This window comes from Arabidopsis thaliana, chromosome 3, assembly GCF_000001735.4.
Source record: "Arabidopsis thaliana chromosome 3, partial sequence".
Lineage (NCBI taxonomy): Eukaryota > Viridiplantae > Streptophyta > Magnoliopsida > Brassicales > Brassicaceae > Arabidopsis > Arabidopsis thaliana.
In genome coordinates, this window is record NC_003074.8 from 21,924,454 (window position 1) to 21,941,649 (window position 17,196).

Genomic DNA, 17,196 nt, shown 5'->3' on the forward strand with positions numbered 1-17,196 from the left:
TGGGATTGAGATAGTCAATTAGTATTATATTTTATTGAGGTACAGTTATTTACTTCACTAACACCATTTGAAACTAATCTTTGTATCAAATACATTTTTCCTTCTTTACAGTTACCAAAGTTTGGGAGAGAAATGTACAAACTTGTGGACTCCTCCAACCCAAAAGTGTGAAAAATAATAATCATATATCCCACAAGTCACAGTCAATGTTATAGACAAGTAAAAACCAGAGGCTTTGATTTGATTAGGTTTCAGGTGGAAGCATCTATAAGGTTGCTGTGGAGCGAGTCACCATCCTCCTCATCGAACAGCTTCCTCCTCTCACTTACCACTTCTCCACTTCTTTGTTCCTCCTCATCTTTCTCCTTCCTGAAAATATCAACAATGGGTCAAGAACACTGATCTTCATGTGAGTGCAGAACAGATACTCTACTTGAAGAAAGATTAGAAAAGACTGTACATTGAGTATATGATCAGTCCAGTAGCTGTAGTAGCAAATGCCAAGAAGTAGAGCCAATCAACCTGACATTAACATACATAACCATTGGATCTCATGAGCTGATTTCTACAGACAGAAATTACAAGATTTTCCTAAATGTTTGATTTACATAATCTGCAGACCTTTTCGTGGTAACCAAAAGTGCGGATCAAAATAGCCCACATGTCTGATGTGAGCAACGAGAGGTTGAACATTGTTGAACCATTATTCTGAGAGGTCACATTACAAAAGATGTTACAGTTTCAGAGACATTAACATGGAAAAGAGAGTATTGATCGTATGGTATCAGTTTTGTCACATACCTTGATTAAGATTGTGATTAATGTGTAAAACAGAAATAACCCGAGTGCGCCTCCAATGTAAAGTAAAATCTGGAACCACAAATTAATTTTCCAAAGAAGTCATTCTATTTGCAGAGATTGAAAGGGAGTGTAGCAGCATGCTTACCGCCTCAGTTGACCACTGAATAGCTCTGACTGCACCACGTTCAAATATGCTTCTATGAACAAGTCAGGGAAAATGTTCATAGAAGTTTAAGATAAATAAAAAAATAATTGCCTTGTTGTTTGAAGGATACATCTGAATGGCAGCAATAATTGCGCCGAAAAGGCCCAAAAAAGCCATGAGCTCAGTCACGTCTGCATTCTTCACTAGGAACTCCTATAACAGAGAAACAGGGAGACTACAATTACAGTCACACTAACTTTCATAAAGTATCGACTTTCGCGATATAATAACAATCTTCTTTCCAGTATGTGGTTACATACTTGCTTACCTCAGTGACATTACTGACAGCATACAAGGTAGCTCCAGCTATAACAAGAAAATCTCCTTTGACAGGATTACTTCCACCTAAAAGCCACCATAATATTCTTAAATCAAGTTTCTTGGCCAATATGTGAGTGTTTACTTGCAGACTTAAGATGAGTGAAACCATGGTAAGAATAAATAAGAGAAAGAGAAGTAATGAATCAATTTACACCATTACCAGCTCGATCCCCTGCATGGACGTCTGAGAAAACTACCATGACGACACCAACAATACAGATAACAACACCACTGATCTTCATCAATCTGTATCTTGTTTTCAGGAAAACCCAAGTCAAGACCAAAACGCAAGGGATCGCCCAGCAATCCAGTAGCATGATACTAGTCATCGATGTGTTCTGAAATGCCTTGACAACTATGGAAGCAATGGAGATGACTCAAAAACTCATGATACTCAACAAAAAACATGAAAACCCAGGATCAGTGCTCAGGCCAAAGAGTGGGACAAAAGAAGAGTTCTTTCTCACCGAGAAAGTTCGCCTCCACATCAACAACAGCAAGGAGAAAATAGTGATACCACTTCACCTACAACAATTTTTGCATTGAAGATGTTAACAACACTTGCTACTTGGAAGTTCGAACATTAGACTTTTGTTTTGACACTTCATGATGAAACCTTAACATACACACACTCATTACATTTTATGTTTCCCTATAAATATACAAAACTCACAAGCCAATAAGACAGAGTGAATCAAATGTTTTCAAAAAGAGAAGTTTTTCTTTTTTTTTGTTGAAATCAAGAAAAGAAGTTCAATACTAACTTTAATTGCGGATCTTCGATACAGCATGATACCTCCATAGACGATTGCAAGTGACACATAACCCAGAAACGTCTGAGATGTTGGAGCACTAATCCCTTTTAAAAAACAATTCAAATTTTTGTAAGTCAATGAATGTATAAAAATGGGTTGGATTTTTAAAAAAGGGGGAAACCTTTTCTGGCGATCTCAGAGGCAATAGAGGCAATTAAAGTAGAGAGAAGCGAGATGATCTGTCCTAATCCAAGTCCAATGAGAGTCTTCTTCGTCTTCATCTCATTGAAATTGAAACAGACCATTACTGCTTTCTTACTTCAATCAAACAATAAACCAAAGAAACAAAACTCTAGCTGCAGATTCAGAGAGGAAAGTCATGGGGAATCCTTTTCTTTATTTATAATATTCTACAAACAATCATTGACTTTTTTAATGCTTTATTGAATTAAGATCTGGCCACAATAGAACTTCTTACATTGTAGGGAGGCTCAAATAAAAAGCCTACGAATATGCTTCTATGGACAAGTCAAGGAGTATCCTCATAGATTGCACATATAAGTTTTAAGAAACATTAAAGTCTTAGCCTTGTTGTTTGAAGGATACATCTGAATGGCACCAATAATTGCGCCGAAAAGGCCCAAAAGAGACATGAGTTGAACTCTGTCTGCATTCTTCACAAGGAACTCCTATCACAAAGGAACATAACGACTAGAATTACAAGTACACTTAAAGTCTTTTTAGTATGTGATCAGAGACTTGCTTACCTGACTGACATTACTGACAGCATACAAGGTTGCTCCAGCTATAACAAGAAAATCTCCTTTGATGGGATTACTTCCACCTGAAAGCTACCATAAATATGCTTAACTCGAGTTTCTTGGGCAAATATGTGAGTGTTTACTTGCAGGCGAATCCATGGTAGGAAAAGAAGAGAAAGAGAAACTAATGAATCAGTTAACACCATTACCAGCTCGATCCCCTGCATGGACGTCTGAGAAAACTACCATGACAACACCAACATTACAGATAACCACACCACTGATCTTCATCAATCTGTATTTTGTCTTTAGGAAAACCCAAGTAAAAACCAAAACACAAGGGATGGCCCAGCAGTCCAGTAGCATGACACTCGTCATTGATGTGTTCTGATAAGCCTTTACCACTAGAAAAGCACAAGAATAGAATCTGATCAAAATCTCATCATAAATAGTCAAATAACAGATTACTTTCTCTGCAGCCTCAGCTGGACAAAGCTTGAGAAACATTAAGGGCAACACACAGATGAGTTAAAGAAGAATTCTTTCAGTCAGGACACTCACCGAGAAAGTTCGCCTCAACATCAACAAACGCAAGGAGGAGATAGTGATACCACTTGGCTTACAAATGTTTTGCATTCGTTAGAAAATTACTAATGAAACCTTCAATGCTCATTCTCATACTACACAAAAACTCCAATGATCATTTCAATGTTTTCAAGGAAAGAAATTCAATACTGACTTTAATTGCCGATCTTCGATAGAGCATGATACCTCCATAGACGATTGCCAGTAACACATAACCCAGAAACGACTGTGATGTTGGAGCATTAATCCCTATAAAGATTTCAAATTTTGTAAGTTCATGAGAATGTTTAAAAATGGGATGGTTTGAAAAAAAAAAAAAGCTAAAATCTTTTCTAGCGATCTCAGACGATGTAAAGCTAAGAGAAGTCGAGAGAAGCGAGAGGATCTGTCCCAATCCAAATCCAATTAGAGTCTTCTTCGTCTTAATCCTATTGAAATTGAAATACACCATTCTTGTTTTCTTTCTTCAATCAAACAAACAAACCCTAGCTGGAGAGGAAGCTCGGGTGAGACAATTATGGTGAATGCATAACAATACAATGGAGAAGAATCAGAGAGTACAGTGAAAGCTAGTCTTTTTAATTCAACAAATCAGTACAGTTACTACAGTATGTCGCCGCTCCAAATTGTTGACTCTTTTTTTCTTTTGGGTTAAAGTGTGAAATTAAAATAATTCGAAGCAGCAAACGTAGTTAGCAAGAACTTGGGGATAGAATTATAAATTTTAAAAACAGAGGAGATTGATTTGTTGCATGTTGCCTCTGTTACAAGGAACAACACTACCGCCCTCTTCCTTTCCCATCTAACAAAAAAAGGTTGTGGCAAGAAGGATATCAATGGAGATGGAGATTTTCGAGAGAACCATAGGGTTTTGATTGTTTTGGTACACAAATTACTCTGATACTGTGGAAAAAGCTGAAACATCCAGGCATATTCATACATCATACTATTACTCAAAACAATCAGACAGACAAAGCCATTAGTCAAACATTTTCTTGTCTTTAGGCAAAAAAAATTCCCTTTGTTTTTCCCGGAAAAAATAATCTATAATATCTCATATCCCTTTGGTTAGGGTTCCGGTGGAAGCAACTATAACGATGTGTCTGGAAGTGATTGACCTTCCTCCTCATCCAACAGTTTCTTCCTCTGCTCCTCTCTTTCTTCTTCCTCATCTTTCTCCTTCCTGATAACATATGGAAAAAACGCAACATGGATTGTGTTACTACTTTAAGCCATGATTGTAGAACAGATATTGGAGTAAGGGAAAGAGTGTACATTGAGTATATGATTAGTCCAATAGCTGTTGTAGCAAATGCCAAGTAGTAGAGCCAATCAACCTGACATTAAGTTACATACATGATTAATTACTTTATATCATCCGTATAGGTTTATAGAGACTGAGATGTAAAGAGTGCACATAATGTTAGATTTATAACCTTCTCGTGGTATGCGAAAATGCGGATCAAAACCGCCCACATGTCTGATGTCAGCAATGAGAGGGTGAACATTGTTGAACCATTAGTCTGAGAAGATTATATCACAAAAGATGTTAACATGTTGCAAAGGCAATTGCATGAAAACAGAGTAAAAGGTGGGTTTAGATCATATCACCCTCAGTAAAATCGGTAGTAGTGAATAGAAGAGGAACATCGTGATTGCGAATCTAAGGAAAGGGAAAACCTGAAACCGCGACAATGTAGAAACTTTAAACTGTGGACTCATAAAAGAAAAGTCTTTGGTTTCTATAGATTGCAAGGGAAAGGGATATTTACTGCATCAGCTGACCAGTGAATAGCTTTGAGCTCACCTTGTTCGAATATGGCTCTATAGACAGGTTAAGGAACGTCAACGAGAATGTGCATATAAGTCTAAGAAACATAAGAAGTCATAGCTTAGCTTTGTTGTCAAAAGGATACACCTGAATGGCACTAATAATGGCTCCAAAAAGTCCCATGAAGGTCATCAACTCAACTGTGTCTGCATTCTTCACAAGAAACTCCTATAACAAATGAACAATAAATTTTACATTTTTGCGGGATATAACAATTTCTTGTTGTAGCACTTGCTTACCTCGGTGGTATTACTGACAGCATATAAAGTTGCTCCAGCTAGAACAAGAAAATCTCCTTTAACAGGATTACTTCCACCTAAAAAAACGCAACCATTATCATAAGCGTAGATTGAGTTTTACTTGCGTGACAAGTAACGAATGATTAGTTTCTACCATTTACCTGCTCGACTTCCTGCGTGAACGTCAGAGAAGAGTACCATGACAACACCAGCAATACAGATAAATACACCACTGATCTTCATTAATCTGTATTTTGTTTTCAGGAACATCCAAGTTAAGACCAACACACAAGGGATCGCCCAGCAATCAAGTAGCATGATACTCGTAATCGATGTGTACTGATTCGCCTTCACCACTGTTAAACCAAAGCAATAATGAAGTTTTATTCAAAATCTCACTACAACAGCAACCAAAATGTAATGGAAGTATATACAGTTTCTAAGAAAACTTGTCTCCAAAATAACTTCAGATCAGTGCTCAAGCCAAAGAAGACTGTGTCAATAAGAAAACTGACCAAGAAAATTGCCTTCCACGTCAACTAAAGCAAGGAGGAAATAGTGATACCACTTCCCCTACAAGAGTATTTGCATTGAAGATTTTAGTAGCACATACTAGTTACGTTATAAGCACTCAATAGTGCATGTAATCTTGAAAAAAACTCTCATTACACCAAAAAGAGAAATTAGCAGTAAGTAACACAAAGTGAAACCAAATTCAATACTGACCTTAATTGTTGGTCTCCGATAGAGCATGATACCTCCATAGACGACTGCCAGTAATGTATAACTGAGGAACGTTTGTGACGTTGGAGCATTTATTCCTATAAGATTTCAAAATTTTAAACCATGAATGTATAAACCATAAAGATCATAAATCTATATGATCGATCGAATCTTAAAGCTAGCATAAACGAGATGCATGCATTAAAAAAAATAGAAACAGTAAAACCTTTTCTGGCGAGCTCAGAGGATGTGAAGGCATTAGAAGTACATAGAAGTGAGAGGATCTGTCCCAAGCCAAGTCCAATTAAAGTCTTCTTTGTTTTGTTCATCTCATTGAAATCGAAACCCATTGCCATTATTGCAGAAGAAGCTGAGATCTTCGGTGAATCTATAAATTACAGACATTCAAATACAATAAGAGATTCGCAGACGGCAGATCAGAAAGGATTTGTTGTTGCTGTCACTACCTACCGTTGACATTTTTTAAGCTTTTCTTTTTCTCCTTCTCTTTTCCCTCCATTCAACTAAGCTTAGTTTTAATTAAGGTAAAGTTTGTACTTTTTGTATTTGATTTCAAACATTTGTCTAATATGAAAATGTTACCAAATATAATTAGTTTGAATTATAACCGTGTTATATAGACTGATCCAATAAATTAAGAAACATAAATTAGTTTAAACAAAAAAAACATAATGCTTAAATAAAATATTTACCAAAAGGAAAAAAAGAAGGGGAATGAAAAGGAGGAGTCAGCAAGTACATCAAAAGCCAAAAATGACAAGAAGAAAAGATATCACAGTACCAGCAGATACCTTAGCGAAGCAACCTATCCAAGGAAACACTACGTTCTGTTATTATTCATTTTGTCCCATCTGTAATTGCCTTTGATTGGATATGATTTCTATCAATGAAAGTAGACGTTAAAAAAAAAAAAAGATATCACAGTACGTGGAAACACGTGACACATATTTTAAAGGGAAAATATAAACGTGAAATGCGTGGAAACTGGCAAGTAGACTATTAATATTTATGGGCCTATAGTGGTTATATCAGGCTTTATTGGGCTCTCTATACGAATTAAAAGCCTCAAACAAATAATAGAACTTGAATTGTAGGCTTTTGTACCCACCAAACTGGCCGCCGGTGACCCCCTCTCACGCCGTATCTCTTTTTCTTTTTCTTGTTTTTTTTTTTTTTTTTTTTTTTTTTTTTTTTTGTGTGCGCGTATTTGTTTCACCATCAAAAAATTAATTTTGTTTTAAGTGTTTTATTTTCCTTCGTTTTGTTTAAAGTGTTTAAAATCGTTAGTTCAATGTTGAAAAATATACAATAATAGAAACAATTGTGACTTTTGTAATTTGAATGAACAAAACATATAACAATAAGTCCTATAATATAAACATTTTAATTTACATTTTCAACTTTTTCTCATTTTAAATTTTTATTCAGTTGAAGGCTTGAAGCGTTGGACTACTTTAGAGAAACTTTACAAGAACGTTCTTAACATCTTTTTTTCTTTCCTTTTTGAATATCAAAATCAGTTAAAAACACTTTTGATCTCACAGAAACTGATACAAAGCCGACGGAACCGACCAGATTAGGTCAAAAACGTAAAAGACGCGCAAAAAGAAAAGAAAATAACTCATAATAGAATGTTTTAGTCAGAAGAAAAAAGTACAATATGACCAACGTAAACAAAAAAGATGTTGACGACATAAAGAAAAGAGCTACAGAGACAAAGGCATTAAAATATCTTTTGTCGAAATCTGAAGATATTTCCTTAAGCGCGTTTGCTTCTCTGTCTCCTCCATTCCATTCTATATCATCTCTGTCTTTGCTCTAAGCTTTCCTGTCAAAACAAAAATTCAATTCCCCACGTCTGTCTTATCCACAATAAAACCGACCTTAGCTTAGCTTAGACTCATTACTCATTTCACAAAAACAGAGAGAGAAATAGAGAGACATACTTTACAGGTAATAATTATCTTGTTTAATTGTATTATATATCTCTAACTAAATTTGGGATAAAAATTGTCTATTCTTGATCATTCCTCTCTGTATCTCTCTGCTTTTGACACCTTCTCTTAGCTGTTTTTTCATCTTTTATCTCTGTTTTTAAAATCTTTTGGCTCTTTCGAAGGGTTTCGAGTCCTTTTGAGTTCTTTGGGCTTCCTCCCAAATTTCTCCACGAGCTCGACCCCTTTCGTATCTTCCTTCTCATTTTTTTGCCAAATTTATTCGATCCGTCTTTCACTATGTATCCGATGGATTCTGATTACCATCGCCGTGGTCTGGTGGTAAGAAGAATTAGAAGATCTCCTCAAAGCTTTGGTTTTTTTTCGAATCTATCTCTAATTTTCCAAATTGGGTTTGTGTAAAGGTCTTAACTTTAGGGTGAATCTCGAATCATTGCTTAGCTTAATGAGCTCCAGATTGTTATGTTATTTTGGGAATCTTAATGTGATTAGGATTCGTTAGATTGTTTCTGTTGATTTGAGGACCCTTACTTTGGCTCTGTGTTAATAATATATTTGACCCTGTTATTGATGGATGACATGAATAAAGAGGTTTCTGCTCAAATCTTTGTGAGAGTAATTAGTTTGATAATGACGCTGATGATGATGACATTGCAGGCAAACGATCGTTCACCAGCTCAGTTTGTTAGGCTGGATAAACCGAGAGCCGTAGACGATCTCTATATAGGCAAGAGAGAAAAGATGCGTAGGTGGTTGTGCTGTGCTTGCCACGTTGAAGAACCTTACCATTCTTCTGAAAATGAACACCTCAGAAGCCCTAAGCACCACAATGATTTTGGTACTCCTCTTTGTGATTTCCTGCCCTTGAGCTGATCATTTCTTGCGCTAGTAACAGATCTTGTTGTATGCAAATTCATTTTGTTTCGGTTTTTGTTTTGTTGTATTGAAGGGCATCACACTAGAAAACCACAGGCGGCTGTGAAGCCTGATGCTTTGAAGGAGCCTCCATCTATTGATGTGCCTGCATTGTCATTGGATGAGTTGAAAGAAAAGACCGATAACTTTGGATCAAAGTCATTGATTGGTGAAGGATCTTACGGCAGAGCCTATTATGCAACCTTGAAAGATGGAAAGGCTGTCGCGGTGAAGAAGCTTGACAATGCAGCGGAACCTGAATCAAATGTTGAGTTCTTGACTCAGGTCTCTAGGGTTTCCAAGCTGAAGCACGATAATTTTGTTGAGCTCTTCGGTTATTGTGTTGAAGGGAATTTCCGCATTCTTGCGTATGAGTTTGCTACTATGGGATCTTTACATGACATCTTACACGGGAGGAAAGGAGTCCAAGGAGCACAACCAGGTCCTACGCTTGACTGGATCCAACGGGTCAGAATAGCAGTTGATGCAGCTAGAGGACTTGAGTATTTGCATGAGAAAGTTCAACCTGCAGTAATACACAGAGATATTCGATCTAGCAATGTGCTTCTCTTTGAAGATTTTAAAGCCAAGATCGCTGATTTTAATCTATCGAACCAATCTCCTGATATGGCTGCTCGTCTTCATTCTACCAGAGTTTTGGGAACCTTCGGTTACCACGCACCAGAGTAATGAATGCTTCTGAAATAATAGTTGATCACACAGTATTCTTGAGGAAGGAAAGATTGTAACTGTACATTTTCGCTGTTGCAGGTATGCGATGACTGGTCAACTGACACAGAAGAGTGATGTTTATAGTTTTGGTGTGGTGCTTTTGGAGCTCTTGACTGGTAGGAAACCCGTCGATCATACGATGCCTCGTGGTCAACAAAGTCTTGTTACTTGGGTTAGTACTAAAACCATGTTGCTTTAATTTTCTGAGGATAATCTTACTTTCGAATTTACTGATTGTTCTTGGCATTTGCCGTCTTAACTTCAGGCTACTCCAAGGCTAAGTGAAGACAAAGTGAAGCAATGTGTTGATCCAAAACTAAAGGGAGAATATCCTCCTAAAGCTGTTGCAAAGGTATAAGCTTCATCTTTTTGACAGTTTAATCTATAACCCCTGCGAAACCACTTTCAAAACGCTAACCATAAAATACTGTTTCGCCTTGTTCTTGCGCTTCAGCTCGCTGCAGTAGCAGCATTGTGTGTGCAATATGAATCAGAGTTTAGGCCAAACATGAGCATTGTGGTAAAAGCTCTTCAACCATTGTTGAGGTCATCAACAGCAGCAGCTGTACCAGTCCAGGAAGCCTGATTCTTCTGTGCAATAGCAACAATGGAAGATTGGGTTCGGTTTCAGTTGTTGCCATACCGTATAAATGTGTTCTTAAAGAGAGTCTTTTTGTCGAGGCTTTTCTTCAGTTGGGATGTATATGTTTTATTAAGGTGATGAGTAGTGATTTGGTGTGTCTTTTCAAATGCTTTGTGGAGTCTGTTTTTCCTTATAAAAATTTATTCTAAATCTGGTTTGTATTTTGGGGGTCTTCTTTGCTCTTTCTTCATTAACAGAATACTAATTATAAGCTTTTCATATACAAACCTTGAAAGGAATTTTCATCAGTTACTAATTCGATTTCAGAGAAATGAATCATTCAAAACACTTGATTAGAGAAATGCTTCTTGAACCGGGTCGGTTTAACGAAATCCACTGGCTGGAAAAATTATGCTTTTATATATATAAGAAGAATCCAACTGTGAGAGTAATTGTATAAACAAGAGCAAAAAAGTGTGACCTGATATTTTGCAAAAACCAAAGAATACAAATATTATATATCCAAAATACATATATCACTTACCAATTTTGTTCTCACTCTATCTTAAAACAATACAGCTTCAGACTTGAGAGGTTCTTCAACGAACTTTAAAACCGACTCTTGAGAGAAGTAAGAGTTGGTGTCATGAAGTTTGCTTCACTGTTTCCTCTGCTAGTATACGAATGGAAAACCCCCAATTTCTAGAATATTCTTGGCCAAAATAATTCTTCCGAACAAAAATCCTGCAGCAACAAAAGCGAAAGCTGATGATTCTCCATTCATTCAGGTACTACTGAAGTAATTCATCTTTTCTGAAACCTAGGTTTGCTTCTAGAGCTTGCTTTGGTAAGAATCTATCTAAAACCTAAATGATCATCTTTGGGAGCTTTTTAAAGGTAATATCATGAAGTTTGGAGAGAACCTGTTTACATTTAAGAAACTTTTCATCTGGGAAGCAGTGGAGTCCTGTCGTCTGATTCACCGCGGTGACTAGCCTGAACAGACGGAGACAAAAAGACAGTAAACATTACTGTCGACTTAAGTTGGTACAAATACAAGAACTGAATTTATTCTTCACCTCTTCATTTGCTCCTGCGGCCATGTTGATGAATGATTCATTAGCCCTGAAGGAAATAACAGAGAAGGAAAAGAAGTTAAATGGTGTAACCACTGCACTTGTATCTGTTACACACAACTTGTCACTTGTCAAAATTATCTAAAGAAGAACCGATAAACACGGTAAAGAAGTATGTACAGTGACACTAACCTGTGAGTATCCTTTGTGTTGCCTAGTTCTAGGTTCCCATTCTGTTGTTGCTCGTCTCTCGCTTTGGCAAGTGGTGAAAAGAACTATGTATAAATGAGACGAAACTAATTAGACAGAAAAGATTCTGTTAAGTTAGATTGAGTCACCAATTAAACGGTTCATCTGTGTTTACCTGGTGCATCGAAATGAAAACGATAGAAATTCCGAGAAGGAAGTTCATGGTTATAACATGTCCAAAGAGCGCAGCAGATGCTATGCCAGTAAATATTGTGGCAACTGTCGATGAATATTTCTTCAAGATTGTATCTGAAAGCATCAAAGATGAAGACAAGTAAATATCCATGATATCAATCTTGCTATAAGAATAATACCATTGATTATATATAACAAACAATCTCCAGATATGTTAAGAAAGTAAGTATCTAGACTCAAGCCAACTAGTTTCACAGATTAAATGAATCTAACAAAGCTTAGTCGGTATTACCTGCATATTTGAAGAAAAAGGACGATAAAATCCCTTGTGCTGCGTTGTTCAGTATCAAAAACATGGTAGCCCTAGAATGTCCTTGTAGGATGTCAAAGCTGCCAGGACCTGTCAATATCATGACAAAATTTCTCAGCAATGCATACTGAAGACCTTGAAGGTTTTTCAAAAGCTATTATGGTGCTTAACTGCTTAAAACATATTATTTTCTTCCATGCCATTTTTTAAATAAAATGCATGCACATACCTTTATATATAACAGTTCCTAGTATTCCAAGAAAGTTGAATATTGCACCATAACCATAGAGGAATAAATTCTGCAACGAAAAAAAAATGTTCAATGAGATGCCATAAACAAAACCAAGGTCAAAAGAAGAAGACCATGATTCTAGAATTTGACGTGAACATTAGTGATAACTGAGCTAAGTAAACCAGAGAACAGAACAAAGAGATCAACAATCCCAAGGTTCTTTGATTCTAAAGAACAACTGGTTTACTAACAAAATGAAAGAGTGGCTAATATCATTCCATTAACAACACAGCATATCATTTCCCTGATGTAAACCGAGAAAAATGCATCATAACCATCTAACCTGAAGATATATGCTTGTGTCATACTGACTCTTTAGAGCATACTCGTTGAAGACAGATGCCATTGACGGGACAGTGACCTGCATATAAATTTGCAATTTAGCCTCTAGCATGAATTACAACCTTTTCATAATGCATCAACGGGGAAGCACAAGAAGTCAGATTATCTGAATGGAACAACCAAAATATCTTCAAAATGAGCAAATATACTTACAAAGATAACGGTGCAGACGTATGCACCCGTAGCAAGAGGAATTCCAATGGCTGTAGCACCTTCAGGAAGAGAACGTAATTGGTTTACACTAATCCCTATCAGCAACAGAGCAAGTGCCTCCCACTATAACAAAATTAGGATAACATGAATAAGCAATATAAATATAAAATCCTACAAAATCCAACCAAGAATTTATATTGAGTAATCAAAAAATTTTAGGCCGATAAGATGTAACTACGAAAGGAAGGTTACACAAAAACTTCCACAACAATATTGTCTGTTATTGATAACCGGTCATACATATAACTAATAAGAACAACTGAAACTGACCTGTATGATAGAAAACCGCCGCTTCATTACCATCTTTAATAGAACAGCGATGACCAGAACCTTTAGGTTGCTAAGCATCTTTACAGTAGCAGGATTGAAATATAGCTGCACAGCAGAAACTTCATTATCATATGACATGAAAATACATAGAGAATGCAAGGTAGAATCAAATAGTACAAGCCGAGATGAATCAAATAGTAATTGCACATCATAATTACATCAATCCACAATTTAATTATGATGTAAACAGCTGACGACTCAAATATCTATCACCCAAAGCAAACATGACAGGTAACGCATTGACCACCGGATCTTAAGGGATAAGAAGATATGGTGGAAAAGAGAGGTGTACAAACTTATCCTTCTAAATGGTAATTCCATTATCTGGTTATGGTTCACTAAAGTAATGTCTGACGTGGAAAGAAAAAAATATAGCATCAACAAAACTGGAACAGATAGAACACCACATGACATGCTCTTGCCATAGAGCCACAACTTCTGACAATATACCTCACTACATTCCACAGCTTAATTACACTTAAGGATACCAAAATGAAAAATAACAAGTGGCTATACCTGCATTGTGAACTTCAGATAGTTATTAATTGCATACAACAGGGCTGGAACAGCAAGAAGCACATTATTTCGGGCTGCCTGTAAAAAATCATGTCAGTGAATTCTGCAGTCTAAGTGGTCAAGCCATTGAACTTTCAAGCTCAGCAGAAAAAAATAGTTCTAAGAAAACTCACAATTATTTATATGTACTGGTCAGTAAATTCCACATTTCAAACAACTGTGCATTGACATACCAACATGTAACTCTTCGAATCATCAATTTACTTAAGTCTAGAAAACCTTATGAACAGTAGGAAAATAAGAAGGCGCAACGAAGATGAGACATGTTTGCAAGACATGACTAGCCATCAGGCAATGAAAGTTCAAGAAGCTAGCTTCAGTTTATTAAAACATCGGAATTATTCTCTACCATGACGATTCAATTGATTAAACGAAGGCATTATTCTCTTTCCTTTAATTTTTTCCCCCCATTTTTTGTCATACCACTAATCTAGTAGCAGCTTGGCAATACACTACTCTCACTCTAATTGACAAAGAAGAGATACCTGGACAAATGTGGAAACGGATAGAAGAGGCTTCTCTCCAACTTTTTGGTGCCTGGCCTACAATTTGAACACAAACACGTAAGTATTGATAGAGCATCCACGGTTCTTACAGAAAAGCAAGAGACTCAAGAAATAGGTAATAATTCAAAAATCAAGAAATTGTCTTTACGCACAGAACATAATGGGATCCTTTCACATTCACTTTACTGGTTTATCAACATCATGAACTTCTCATACTTGTCACCTTCTTATGAAGTTAGAAACATCTAGTAACTAGTCCTAGATACTAGAGTACAACTTAAATGTCACACTAAATGAATCGAGATTGTAAGTCAGTTCAGAAACATACCTGGATTAAAAGCATCACAATCGCAAAAATAACTTTTGCGATTTCTGTCAAGAAGTTGACGCTAATAGGACTGAAGTTGAATTTCCCATCCACCTTCGACATATACACCAAGACAGGCTGAAAAAGAGGAAAAGTATGTAACTTTTAAGTGATTTACACAAACAAATGATGAGCTGAGAGGAAAAAGAAGAACGCTGATAATAAATATGGAAAATTTGTCAAACGGAGATGATTTACCTGGAGACCAACAAGCATGCAATCACCTACAACCAAAAGGACATTGAGGACACGTTGTTTTGAGGATACCCTAATCTTGTGGTCGTCATAAGCCCTAGAAATAGTTTTGCTACCAGGAGAGACCAATTTTGAATGACATGCAGGGCACTCAGCTATACCGTTCTTCATTTGTTGTCTTTCTCAATCTGACAATTTCTATACTGATCCAACAAGCCTGATAAACAACAACAACAACTCATGAGTCGCGTTCCAACTAAGAATCGCAACAAGATATCAACTTTATGTGGAATTTTAGCAGAGAAGGCAAATCACCAAATCTGAACTCACAATCAGATCTCAGTAGCTAAATAAAATCACAATCTAATAGAAACAATGAGCGAAAAAGAAAAGATAGATCTCAAAAACCCAAACATGGATCTAAAGCCGCCATTAGAAGACTTGTCGGTTCATTCCAAAATTCTATCAAAATCGTGATCGATCAAACTAACCTAAACAATCAGCTTAACAGAACATTCCCTCCAGCCACACGGATCCAGAACTCGAGCTCCAGAGTGAATAATCAATCACTAATAAATCTTCGCTCTGAATTGCAGAATTGAAGAAGATCTAGAAACTCTCCAGAGACTCAGCTTCGGTACCAGAAAAGATGCCAAGGAATATGCAGAGAGGAGGAGATTGAATCAGTGGGTCGTCGTTCGTTGTTGCTCGCAAGTGCGCTCTAATTATCTAACACGACCTCTCCTTCTCTCTTTTTTGCTTTGATTTCACAACAACGTTTTCTTTATTAATTGCGGAATTTTTAAGAGATTTGCTCTAATCAGCCTGCCTAACAATAGTTTTTTAGGGGAAAAATACATAAACAAGTTTATTAAATAATGTGCCTAATTATTTATCCTCACATCACATGTTTTTGTAACGTGTTGGTGATACTAATACAGTAATACTCAGTAGCGGGGTAGGGTGTTAGTAGGGGGTCACTTGACCCCATGTATTTTAGAAAATTTTGTTTATTAGGCTTAATTATTTGGTATTTGTTGATAATTTTGTTTTAAATGTTAATGTAGACCCATTAACTTATTTTCAAATCCTGTTTTGTACATTTTTATTAATTTGTTTTTTCTATTTATGCATATTGCCTAACTCTTTCCATCTTTTTTATATATTAATTTTAATTATTTAGTTCCTTCTTGATCCTACATTAGATTATTTCCTACTATATAAAGATTTGGCAACTACTTTTGATAAAAAAAAAATCAATTATGATTTAGATAAACAAAACAATTAACTAATGTGCACAATCTACATATACATTTGAGTAAATAAATATATTGAGGAATGAAATAACATATGTCGTACCTTTTTCACTACTATTATAGAAAAAAATAAATAAATAAAAAATGATAAAGACATATAAAGAATCATGTATTTAACACACAAGTGAAGTGTTTCTAACACTACAAAAACAAAAACAAAGTGTAATTTATATAATTTGTGAGGATTACACAACCATGACATTATTTAGGTTCTAATTTATTTGTTAAAAAATTGATAATAATATTTAAACAAACATTATCGGTAAAATTATACTCTAAATAAATTATTTAATATTAATATTTATATGCATATTAACATTGACCCGCTCATATTTTAATTTTATTTTCCAAAATTCAACTTTTGATTATTTTCGATTTTACTGTTTTGGATTTAAAAACAGTATTGATTGTTTAGATTTTTCTTTTAAGTATTGATTGTTTAGATTTTTGTTAACTGAGATCAGATTTTTGCTCACATTACTTTCACCTCAGACGCTTGATATCGTTGCAAAATCTTAGAAACGTTTTCTGGATGACGCTCTTGAGCTAGTCAGCTAGCAAGCGAATTTGATTTACTTCTAATAAGTTTCATGTAACTGCTTCAGCGTATAAGGAAAGAAAGGTGATGTCCGATGAGGCAGCTGACTACTTTGCAAGTATGTGGCCGCCTCTTCTTGAAAACGTAAGGTCTTCTTATAATCTTATTCAGTTTTCTAAGGCATTTTGTAAGTTTGGATACACTGAATGGACTAACTGATCTTTCTTCTTTAACCCACTTTGTGAAACATTTGGTTTATTTCGAAAGTCTCAAAAAGAGGAGATTGAAGCATTGCAGGATGGAACTCTCACCCCACAAAAGACT

General features: G+C 35.9%; 5 protein-coding genes across 17 annotated transcripts; 1 reads left to right on the forward strand and 4 right to left on the reverse strand.

The window, feature by feature from the left end:
• Positions 1 to 34: 34 nt before the first annotated feature.
• On the reverse strand, positions 35 to 2,442 carry AT3G59320 (solute carrier family 35 protein (DUF914)). Of its 2 annotated transcripts, NM_115794.4 has the most exons (11): positions 2,264 to 2,442; positions 2,092 to 2,186; positions 1,795 to 1,852; positions 1,488 to 1,682; positions 1,275 to 1,351; positions 1,077 to 1,159; positions 947 to 998; positions 802 to 870; positions 622 to 708; positions 461 to 522; positions 70 to 369 (listed from the first exon to the last, which is right to left on the reverse strand). In NM_115794.4, exons 1-11 carry the CDS (start codon positions 2,385 to 2,387, stop codon positions 252 to 254), a joined length of 1,020 nt encoding a protein of 339 aa, NP_191491.2. In that variant the 5' UTR covers positions 2,388 to 2,442; the 3' UTR covers positions 70 to 251. The 2 variants fall into 2 exon arrangements, with proteins under 2 accessions (NP_974459.1, NP_191491.2); NM_202730.3 differs by having other exon boundaries at positions 35 to 369; positions 1,488 to 1,852; positions 2,264 to 2,433.
• A 65-nt stretch (positions 2,443 to 2,507) lies between these two features.
• Positions 2,508 to 4,046, reverse strand: AT3G59330 (solute carrier family 35 protein (DUF914)). Of its 3 annotated transcripts, none has more exons than NM_115795.3 (6): positions 3,615 to 4,046; positions 3,405 to 3,461; positions 3,053 to 3,247; positions 2,850 to 2,926; positions 2,689 to 2,771; positions 2,508 to 2,600 (listed from the first exon to the last, which is right to left on the reverse strand). In NM_115795.3, the coding sequence occupies exons 1-6, from the start codon at positions 3,877 to 3,879 to the stop codon at positions 2,531 to 2,533; spliced, it is 747 nt and encodes a 248-aa protein (NP_191492.2). In that variant the 5' UTR covers positions 3,880 to 4,046; the 3' UTR covers positions 2,508 to 2,530. The 3 variants fall into 3 exon arrangements, with proteins under 3 accessions (NP_191492.2, NP_001326725.1, NP_001326726.1); NM_001339962.1 differs by having other exon boundaries at positions 3,405 to 3,456; positions 3,583 to 4,046; NM_001339961.1 differs by having other exon boundaries at positions 2,508 to 2,771; positions 3,405 to 3,456; positions 3,583 to 4,046.
• A 192-nt stretch (positions 4,047 to 4,238) lies between these two features.
• Positions 4,239 to 7,117, reverse strand: AT3G59340 (solute carrier family 35 protein (DUF914)). 4 transcript variants are annotated; one of them, NM_001339964.1, is made up of 13 exons: positions 7,034 to 7,117; positions 6,693 to 6,750; positions 6,448 to 6,609; positions 6,225 to 6,319; positions 6,014 to 6,071; positions 5,660 to 5,854; positions 5,499 to 5,575; positions 5,345 to 5,427; positions 5,201 to 5,252; positions 5,040 to 5,108; positions 4,865 to 4,951; positions 4,704 to 4,765; positions 4,239 to 4,611 (listed from the first exon to the last, which is right to left on the reverse strand). In NM_001339964.1, exons 2-13 carry the CDS (start codon positions 6,739 to 6,741, stop codon positions 4,518 to 4,520), a joined length of 1,083 nt encoding a protein of 360 aa, NP_001325485.1. In that variant the 5' UTR covers positions 6,742 to 6,750; positions 7,034 to 7,117; the 3' UTR covers positions 4,239 to 4,517. The 4 variants fall into 4 exon arrangements, with proteins under 4 accessions (NP_001325485.1, NP_567081.1, NP_001325484.1 ...); NM_001339965.1 differs by having other exon boundaries at positions 4,297 to 4,611; positions 6,693 to 6,806; positions 6,935 to 7,117; NM_115796.3 differs by lacking the exon at positions 6,693 to 6,750.
• A 766-nt stretch (positions 7,118 to 7,883) lies between these two features.
• AT3G59350 (Protein kinase superfamily protein) lies at positions 7,884 to 10,778 on the forward strand. 6 transcript variants are annotated; one of them, NM_001035816.1, is made up of 7 exons: positions 8,259 to 8,518; positions 8,855 to 9,035; positions 9,147 to 9,798; positions 9,884 to 10,016; positions 10,110 to 10,196; positions 10,299 to 10,583; positions 10,607 to 10,701. In NM_001035816.1, exons 1-6 carry the CDS (start codon positions 8,477 to 8,479, stop codon positions 10,428 to 10,430), a joined length of 1,227 nt encoding a protein of 408 aa, NP_001030893.1. In that variant the 5' UTR covers positions 8,259 to 8,476; the 3' UTR covers positions 10,431 to 10,583; positions 10,607 to 10,701. The 6 variants fall into 6 exon arrangements, with proteins under 6 accessions (NP_850720.1, NP_567082.2, NP_001325734.1 ...); NM_180389.3 differs by lacking the exon at positions 8,259 to 8,518 and adding an exon at positions 7,884 to 8,195 and having other exon boundaries at positions 10,299 to 10,754; NM_115797.6 differs by having other exon boundaries at positions 7,909 to 8,518; positions 10,299 to 10,775.
• Positions 10,779 to 10,824: 46 nt separating this feature from the next.
• UTR6 (UDP-galactose transporter 6) lies at positions 10,825 to 15,912 on the reverse strand. 2 transcript variants are annotated; one of them, NM_180390.3, is made up of 15 exons: positions 15,510 to 15,912; positions 15,022 to 15,235; positions 14,785 to 14,901; positions 14,436 to 14,492; positions 13,891 to 13,968; positions 13,315 to 13,419; positions 12,985 to 13,107; positions 12,773 to 12,850; positions 12,427 to 12,496; positions 12,180 to 12,287; positions 11,868 to 12,001; positions 11,696 to 11,778; positions 11,507 to 11,552; positions 11,351 to 11,423; positions 10,825 to 11,171 (listed from the first exon to the last, which is right to left on the reverse strand). In NM_180390.3, the coding sequence occupies exons 2-14, from the start codon at positions 15,187 to 15,189 to the stop codon at positions 11,373 to 11,375; spliced, it is 1,218 nt and encodes a 405-aa protein (NP_850721.1). In that variant the 5' UTR covers positions 15,190 to 15,235; positions 15,510 to 15,912; the 3' UTR covers positions 10,825 to 11,171; positions 11,351 to 11,372. The 2 variants fall into 2 exon arrangements, with proteins under 2 accessions (NP_850721.1, NP_567083.1); NM_115798.3 differs by having other exon boundaries at positions 10,830 to 11,171; positions 11,359 to 11,423; positions 15,510 to 15,791.
• Positions 15,913 to 17,196: the final 1,284 nt, after the last annotated feature.

What these genes read in the sequence shown, in the direction of transcription:
- UTR6 (NM_180390.3), bottom strand. Translation starts at nt 15,189, where the DNA reads ATGAAGAACGGTATAGCTGAGTGCCCTGCATGTCATTCAAAATTGGTC. An exon ending in CCGTTTCCACATTTGTCCAG is followed by an intron (nt 13,969 to 14,435) that starts GTATCTCTTCTT and finishes GATTTTTTACAG; the next exon opens with GCAGCCCGAAATAATGTGCT. An exon ending in CCGCAGGAGCAAATGAAGAG is followed by an intron (nt 11,424 to 11,506) that starts GTGAAGAATAAA and finishes CCGTCTGTTCAG; the next exon opens with GCTAGTCACCGCGGTGAATC.
- AT3G59330 (NM_001339962.1), bottom strand. Translation starts at nt 3,879, where the DNA reads ATGGTGTATTTCAATTTCAATAGGATTAAGACGAAGAAGACTCTAATT. An exon ending in CCATGCAGGGGATCGAGCTG is followed by an intron (nt 2,927 to 3,052) that starts GTAATGGTGTTA and finishes GGTAGCTTTCAG; the next exon opens with GTGGAAGTAATCCCATCAAA. An exon ending in CTGTCAGTAATGTCAGTCAG is followed by an intron (nt 2,772 to 2,849) that starts GTAAGCAAGTCT and finishes CCTTTGTGATAG; the next exon opens with GAGTTCCTTGTGAAGAATGC.
- AT3G59320 (NM_115794.4), bottom strand. Translation starts at nt 2,387, where the DNA reads ATGGTCTGTTTCAATTTCAATGAGATGAAGACGAAGAAGACTCTCATT. An exon ending in CTCTGAGATCGCCAGAAAAG is followed by an intron (nt 2,187 to 2,263) that starts GTTTCCCCCTTT and finishes GTTTTTTAAAAG; the next exon opens with GGATTAGTGCTCCAACATCT. An exon ending in TGTGGAGGCGAACTTTCTCG is followed by an intron (nt 1,683 to 1,794) that starts GTGAGAAAGAAC and finishes TTGCTTCCATAG; the next exon opens with TTGTCAAGGCATTTCAGAAC.
- AT3G59350 (NM_001339968.1), top strand. Translation starts at nt 8,768, where the DNA reads ATGGATGACATGAATAAAGAGGTTTCTGCTCAAATCTTTGTGAGAGTA. An exon ending in TAAGCACCACAATGATTTTG is followed by an intron (nt 9,036 to 9,146) that starts GTACTCCTCTTT and finishes GTTGTATTGAAG; the next exon opens with GGCATCACACTAGAAAACCA. An exon ending in AACAAAGTCTTGTTACTTGG is followed by an intron (nt 10,017 to 10,109) that starts GTTAGTACTAAA and finishes TCTTAACTTCAG; the next exon opens with GCTACTCCAAGGCTAAGTGA.
- AT3G59340 (NM_001339964.1), bottom strand. Translation starts at nt 6,741, where the DNA reads ATGGAGGGAAAAGAGAAGGAGAAAAAGAAAAGCTTAAAAAATGTCAAC. An exon ending in AAGCTTAAAAAATGTCAACG is followed by an intron (nt 6,610 to 6,692) that starts GTAGGTAGTGAC and finishes TGTAATTTATAG; the next exon opens with ATTCACCGAAGATCTCAGCT. An exon ending in CTGTCAGTAATACCACCGAG is followed by an intron (nt 5,428 to 5,498) that starts GTAAGCAAGTGC and finishes CATTTGTTATAG; the next exon opens with GAGTTTCTTGTGAAGAATGC.